At 46.8% G+C, this 8194-nt stretch overlaps 1 protein-coding gene across 1 annotated transcript in view; it reads right to left on the reverse strand.

Moving 5' to 3' along the window:
* Positions 1-7948, reverse strand: part of LOC106748582 (homogentisate 1,2-dioxygenase) — a 39023-nt gene extending 31075 nt beyond the window's left edge. The window contains exon 1 of the mRNA XM_014627263.1: positions 7879-7948. Coding sequence (XP_014482749.1) covers positions 7879-7881 — 3 coding nt within the window. The 5' untranslated portion in view covers positions 7882-7948. The remainder of the gene's footprint in view (positions 1-7878) is intronic.
* Positions 7949-8194: the final 246 nt, after the last annotated feature.

The following is an 8194-nucleotide window of genomic DNA, read 5'->3' on the forward strand; positions in this document are numbered from 1 at the left end:
ACCGTTTTCCTTACTTCGCTTTCGCTCATTTCACATCTTTCATCATTTATTTTATGTCCCTTATGTATCTTCGTTCATTATCAGCATCTCTACTTATAATTATTTTCAGCTTCAACTATAACCCTCTTTTGGTTTTTATAAAAGAAAAATAGTGCAATATGCATGTGAAGTTATTATCATTGAGATTATATAGTAACATTTCGTAGAAAAATGATCCTTCTGACTATAATTTTTGCACTATGATGATTGTGTAGTGTTACAAATATCAAATATTTTTCTTTCCACAAAAATATCGATGTTTTTGGAGATAAAGAACCAAACAAGAGACAGAAAAAAAGACAAATAAGAGTCGTCGCTGGATGTGAGCGTGCGATAATTTTAAAATTTTTACAAAAAATCTGTTTTTATAAATCTAAAATTTATAACCGGATAATTTTTATCCAATTTAATTAATATGAATATTAATTACGGCTTAGTGAAGATAGGTTCGACATGGGAAGAGCACGCATGTTGTAAGATTGGAAAACGAGTCCAGCACGTGCGTGATATTATAGAATAATTTTATTCTCCTGCTTAGATTTGTAAGAATTGTAAAATTATCCTGCATATCTTCAACATCCAGCGACGATTCTTGCCTGATTATAATTATTTTCGGTACTAAACATATCCTTCTTTGATTTGAGTCAGAAAAATTTACCAGCAGCAATATGCATGTAAGGTAATTAACACTGTTACTTTACTAAAAGTAAATATTACTATAGTGCCTAGTTGTTGCTACTATTTTTGTAGTTAAAGCCAAAAAGTACCCGCTCAGTTATTGTCTAGTATTAATTGATTGAATTGTTTCTTTTTGTCCATTTATTGTTCCGCTTTCGTTCAGTAAATGAATTCAGGTTCTGCGGAACTTTTGTGCGCGGTAACTGCAGAAAAAGTGTTATATCTTGATTGGGATCCAAAGTAGTTTTACTCCTCAGTTATTAGACAGAAGTTATTAACTGTCCAGTAACTGGTCAAGGAATCCATGAAATTTCTACCAGAGCTATTCGCCAATCTCTTTCTCTTTCTTTTTCTTCTCGGTGTATTATTAGGCACTATGACCAATCATCGCTATAATTATCGTCACCGTTGTTCGTTTTCAGTTAAAGTTGTTAAACAGCTCGCTAATCACCTCTGCTTCGCTCACGTGACGCTATTATGGTTACCGCCTGCTATCAAGTGTCAACGGCAACCACCGTAATAGTGCCACCTTCACTCGTCTTCCGACAAAAGTCCCTTTCGCCGATCGTTTCCTCTTACAGAATTGCCCACGATACTTTTTACAAACGTCATGACGTCTGTTGTTTAGTCTTTCGAAACCACCGCCACCGCCGCCGCCGCCGCCGCCGGACGACGACGTGGTGGTCGTCCTGGTGAACGCGAAGCAGAGCGCGGAGAGCATCAGCGCCGCCGAGAAGAAAGAGCCACGGGGCAATGGCCAGGACGGAAGGAGCGAGTCCTCCGGTAAGGAATGTCCACTTCCTCGTGTCCTTTCGCTCCCTTGCGAAATACGTGAAAGTTGCAGCTCGACTTTGAGCGGAGCTTAGCGAACGCGCGGGCTGACATTTGCGCGCGCGTGTGCACGCGCTCGCGGCGAAAAACGCCTTTCCCACTCGATCGATCCGTATCGTACGTTCGCGCCCGCGGCCGATCGCCGGCTGACTTCGCGCGGAGGGCAGAGAAAGCGCGCTACTTCCGGGACACCCTGTATAGCGCCGGGAGACGAACGCATTCGGGTTTATTAACGGAAAGGACATCAGTCTCAGGTAGTTTCACTTCGACCGATCGTGAACGGCGAGCGAGCGGAGATAATCGTTCGCGCCGAAATCACGTCGCGCGCGGCTAACGACGTTATCGCCAGTCACCGGTCTTACGATTATTACACACGAATCATTCACGAGTCTACAGTTCTTCGATGAATTTGTAACTTCGAGCTCAATGAGCTGACTCTCCGTAATACGTTGACCGCCACGGGGGGGTCACCGACGCTGTAACGTCGCCCGGTCTCGTTAATTTGCATATAAAACGTAACCGATTACATGTGATAAATTAAATGTGCAGCCAATAAGGAGTGAATGCAGCGAGATAACGATTATCGCGAATAGCACCGTATCTTTGATATCTTTAGTTGAAATTTAATTGGACATTAAAGTAATCAATAAGAAGCAGCATAGCGATCGACGCGTTAATGACGCATTCGCCGGATACACGACCGAGTTTGAGATTCATCCTCGACGCGGAGCATCTCCACGATCCCAATTAAAGCGTCGGTCTCGCGTGGAATCTTATCCGGCGGAGAAGAGACCGACCGACGGGACTGGTCCGGCGAATTCATCGCGCGGCACCAGGAAGCGCGATCACCAAGCACAATAACCGCTATATCAAAACCGTAATCCGTAATGCTGCATTTTCATCGCGATAATCACGCAGCCGGGCGTGCCGCATCGCAAGCCGCGAACGCCTACATTTTCACAAAGCGCGCGCTTCGATAAGTACCCGTGTCATCGTGACGCGCGGCAATTAGCCGTCGATCCGACGACGGTCGGTAATTAGCGGGATTAGACGAATCAGTTAATTCGTCGAGATGTTAATCCGCGCGCCGCGGATTTAATTGGCCCGGCCCAACTCGATTCGGCTGAGCGCGAGATCTCGGACGGTCCGTCTCGCGATTTGGCCCACGTGGTTCGGCCTTTAATTAAACTGTTAGCGGATCATGCCGAGGTAGCCTCACTTACTAGACCATGGCGCTCACCGGGCATATAATATACTTACCTAGATTTCACTTGCTCGCCGGTAACGACCGTCCAGCGCTAGGATATAACAAGAACCCCTCTCTTTCTGTTTCTCTCCGACTCACTCACCTCTCTTTCTCTATCCCTCCGTTGTTCTCTCTCTCTCTCTTTCCTCCGTCGCGTCTCGTTCTCTCTTCTTCTTTCTCACCGCCGCTGTCTCGGAACAGCGACCAACAAGTCCGACGTATCCTCCGGCGAGCATCAGCAGCCGGAAGTGCCTCCCGCCAGTGCGCCGGTGGACGCGGACGAAATTAAAGCGAGCCAGGCGTCCCACCTGGTAAACAGGCACATGGTGCTGCCGTTCATACCACCCAAGTTCGCCAACGCGGACTCCAACACCCTGCTGAAACCGTCCGAGTACCTCAAGAGCATCTGCAAGGCGCCGTCGAAGAACAGCCTGTCGAAGGCAAGGTCAGTGATCCCCACTTTACGTGCACGGTGTTCGACTCGCGGTTTGTCTCGCTTCGTCCCGCGTGTATCTCGAAGTATTCGCGGTTTGCGTCAATCGGTGAAGAAATATCGTGTGGTGGTAGTGATGATTCCTCGTGATTTGCCGGATACATTGGAATAATGTAAAATCGCGACGTGTTTGACTCGCCGATGACACAGCGGAAATGTGGCGAACGAGTTCGACGCGGTCAATACGCTTCCTTCGGATTCCACACCGCGGGCAAAAGTGATATTTGATCCTTGGCAAAATATAAAGTGCCTCCAATCAATCTTTAACATGACAGATTTTTCAGGACATTCTAAGATGAAGGTTCGAGTAAGAAAATGTCGAAGATATAATAGTTTCCGAGATACGAGCGATTGAAAAAGTGGAGCTTTTCGCGAACTAAATCTCGAACGACCGAGTGGATAATAAAATTCTTTTCTTCGATCAATTTTTCAAGTGGACTTTATTTTGGAATGCTGTAAATAAGAACATCTCTTGATGTTTTTGTACTTGAACTTTCATCTTAAAACGTCCCGAAGAATCTACCATGTTAAGGACATAAGTTGATTCTGAGACACTATATAATTCGAACCAAAATATTCGGAGAATGCAGATTAATATATTCTCATTCACATTCAACGTTCGGTAAAATGATTCGAATAATTTTCCAACGACGCGAACGAATCCTCGCAAATCCCCCAAAAGCGGGAGAGATAAATTTGAGAACTCCTCTTCTGATTTTATCTCACACGGACGAGCACAGTTATTTTTGAGCAACACGCCGTTACGAATTTTCCGCGTTACCAGCCGAAAATCGCATTTGCAGGTCAGTGGATAACTTGGACATCCAGGGCCGGAATAGCGAACAGGGCGACGAGGAGGCGGAAGGAGTGGAAGAGGAAGAGGAGGAAGGTGTGCGAAGGAGCGAAGAGGCGAAGGGGTCTCCCACGGGCCCTCCGCCGCCACCTTTGTCTCCCTTGCAACGAGCACGGGCTAATCAGGCAGCGGGCACCAGCAGCAACGAGTCTGAGAGCTCCAAGAACCCGCAACCCTTAGCGACCATCAGCATTCAGGACCTCACAAGTATCCAGTTACGACGGACCAGCACAAAGATGAACGCCACCAAGACGTTCTCCGCTCCGCCTCCTCGCAGCGTGTCCATGACTAACGGTAAGACCGCGACACACATGCACACATTATGCTCCTCTGCAGACACGCGAAGAATCCCGTCTACGACACCATCTCTCGAGTTAGAGTCTCGAGGAGAATCCCGATTGTAGGAGTATTTCTTATTATTGAGTCGATGCAAAAATTCACTCCATTCTTTAATCAAAATATACACAGTAAAAAATTTTGTCTTCAAAACGGTCCACAGAAGTTTTGTGTTATTTTAACATGCAAAGTACACAAATATAATGTTAAGTTAACACATTCATCTTGTCAACAACATATGCTGACGATGTAAATAGGTTAATTTACATTATATTTGTATATCTTTTTACACATATTTGTGTACTCTTTAACACATGTTTGTGTACTTTAACACATGTTAAAGTAGCATAAAATTTCAGTAGATCGTTTTTATCACAAAATTTTTTTATCAAGTACGATACATATGTTATTTTATTTAAGATACGAATACCTACGATAGCAATATCTTTTTTCCATGTGCAATCAATCAATTAAGTATGCGCCGATTTGTTCGATTACTCGCCATCTCTACGGTAACTACATGATCATGTGCTCGTAGAAATTCTAAAATTTCTGAACGAAGAACTGGTTAAAAAACAGAACGAACTTTTATCCCGTCGCATTAGAGCGATATTGATACTCGATTTTTTATTTTAAACGCCATCGATAATTGTCGCTGCGAATCGATAGGATTCTTCGTCTTCTGATTATAACTGTGGGATAAATCCTAATGGAATTGTCGGAAATTTAGTTTCAGAACCGTTCTTCGTACAAAAAACGGACCTGATCGCCGAGCTGAAGCGTACCAAGGACATACCCGGCATCAAAAAGCTGAAAGTGGAACGGGCGCAAGTGGAGAAGACTCAGGAGCAGAACCTCATGTCGGAAATCAGCAAAGCCTTCAGCGTCACGAATTTCGTCGATCAGGTGAGTAATGGCGATCGCGCAAATGGAACATTTCCGAGTCGCCGATATTCTTCTCGCACGACGTGATCTCGCAGATCCCAGAGAAGGACAGCTCGGGAAACGTGATACCGATCTGGAAACGGCAGATGCTGGCACGGAAAGCCGCGGAACGTGCGAAGAAGGAGCTCGAGGAGCAAATAGCGCGAGAGAACGAAGAGAGGCGGCAGAAGGCGATCCCGCCGTGGAAGCGACAGCTTCTCGCCAAGAAGGACAACGAGGAGAAGAGGTGCGTGGTTTATCGATAAAAATTGCCACCACGCGTCGCTGTCGTCATAAGGACGCTAACCAAATCCGTGATTAATTAGGAGCGTGACCTCCGCAGCGGCAGAAGGAACATCTTCAACCGCCCCTCGCGCGAAATCGAATCAACTGACGACTTCCGATATCGCGCGCGTGCTGGGGGGATTCGCTCCCGGCGCCATTTTGCGCGATTGAATTCTGCCCGCTTTCAGCGCGTATAGTGATCATTAAGTGCTCGAATTATGGCGAGTGTTACAATTGCCCCTTGTTGGAATTGACCCCGGGCTCCTCAACTTGGCGTTATATAAAATTACGCAATCGGTCGTAAGATGCGCGTGTGATATTACATATGCCGTCGATTAAAAGATTGGCCCGGCCAAATCTGATGAACGACGTTCGCGTTCGCCTCCGAGCGCGGGAAGGACACCTCGAGTCGTGTCAGGCGAGGAGGAGGAGTGTATCAAGTGTCTCCAACCGCGGTTTCTCCGTTGCAGACTGAATCACACGCAGCAGGCGTCCGCGTCGGCCGTCTCTTCCGCTGCCGCCACCGTCGCCGCCGCAGCCACCACGTCGGCGAAGTTCGACGCGACGACGAAACCGAAGAGGGACGCCTCGCCGGCGACGACGACGAGCGTCATTAAGAAGGAGGAGAAACCCGAGGTCGAGGAGAAGCGGGAGGACCCGGCCAAGGACGACTCCGACGACGGCCAAATTATACCCTGGCGAGCGCAATTAAGGAAGACCAACAGCAAACTCAACATCCTCGATTAACGATCGAGCGTCCAGCGAACGCGCAGCATCGCATTCCCGTGCGTAGCCCGAGACCGAGCGCGCGTTTAGACACACCGTGAATGAGAAAAGGGAAGAGAAGGATAGACGGTGCAGGTATCCGCGGTTTATCGGACCTGAGTCTACGTATAATCGGAGTTAATGTAATGTAACTTACGCAACATGGGTAAAATGAGCGCGAAGAGGAGGAGATATAAGTGAACATATAAGGTGATTCATGGTATTACACAACACGAAGTGTCTTCAATACTCTTTAAGACTAGCACGTACGTACTCGTATAGGATACTCCACGCTACGGAGTATATAGTCGCGGAAGATACTTTTTTTATATACTCGTTTTGCGCCCACATTACATCTTTGCGGAATTTCCTCGCAGGCGTCGTTGCTAACATTGTACCTTCAAACGTATGCATATATATATATATATATATTTTTTTTTTTTTTCTGACAAGAATACGTTTGCGGAATTGTCATTCGCGAGGGGTATCGCGAATAGGCGTCCCGATAAAGAATAGAAATGATTTAATAATTGCGCAGGGAGGAAGAGAGGAGCGACATGATCGCCTCGTATCGTTCTTGAGGAGCATGCGTCACGAATCGAACGCGAATAATGTACATACGAATAAGTCCGTTTGCATTATAAAGCTTGAGGTAATCTGTTATCGTTAACGAATTAATCACGATCCTACTATGGGGCGGCATCGACGAGTACGATTCCGCTCCGTCCGGTCGTTTCCATTCAACGAAAATTCCATTTGACGTCTAATCGCTACAAACGAGGAGGTGAAAGGTGAAGATTGAGGAACAGCGGAGATTACGGGCGTATCTCACTGACTCTCGGGAAAAGAGGGATCCGTACGAAGGATCTGTTCATTGAGCGGCGTTCGAGACGAGAATATCGCGTGAAAGTCAGCGTTCGGTAATTCCGGGTCTGATTAGTCGCGTCGGGAAGGACATTAGCGGCGCGATAAACGCGACTGGTAGTCACCAATTACAGTCATTAGTACTGTGCAGAAGCTAGAGATCGGTGAATTAATACTGACGTTGATTAATCGCGCCACCAGCGTCACGATAACGTTGCCGCCGCCGCACGTTACAGCGTGTCTCGCGGCCAACAATTATCTTCCGCCACTTCGGCGAGATCCATCTCCCCGCGAAACAACGAAATGACGAACGATCGCCGGAATGTTTTACGCGTGCGCGCGTCAATATTTCATCTCGCGATGAATATGCGCGCAACTTCAACTTTCGTCCTCCGGAAGATATTCGCGGCGCAATTTACAGCGGCAGTCGAATCTTCGCAATAAATCAAGTGCGTCACGAGATTACGGTCGAAGACCGATCATTTCTCATTCATTATTAATGTTATTATTCGCGAATTATTACTATTATTATAAATAAGAAATTATGATGTACTTTTTATTTACCATAGCGAAGCCGACCCCGTTGAAACAACGGTCCGCCGAGGTCTCGACGCAGCTGTCGATGATCGACACGCTCTACCCCAGTTTCAGCAGGTGTTTCTATTATTTTTTCTTCTCTCCTTTCTCGAACAACGCATCGCCCTGCGATTCGTGCACCCTTTCGCACGAAGAGAAGCGGAACGACGATGGTAACGAGGGTAGGAAAAGCACCACGCGCGCGATGGTGGGGAGCAGCATAACGCCTCTCCTCTCTCTCTCTCTCTCTGTCAGCGAACAAAGCACGGCATTGTACACACGCACTGTACACACATATACCCGT

Source organism: Dinoponera quadriceps, unplaced genomic scaffold, assembly GCF_001313825.1.
Source record: "Dinoponera quadriceps isolate SergipeBrazil2010 unplaced genomic scaffold, ASM131382v1 scaffold343, whole genome shotgun sequence".
Classification (NCBI taxonomy): domain Eukaryota; kingdom Metazoa; phylum Arthropoda; class Insecta; order Hymenoptera; family Formicidae; genus Dinoponera; species Dinoponera quadriceps.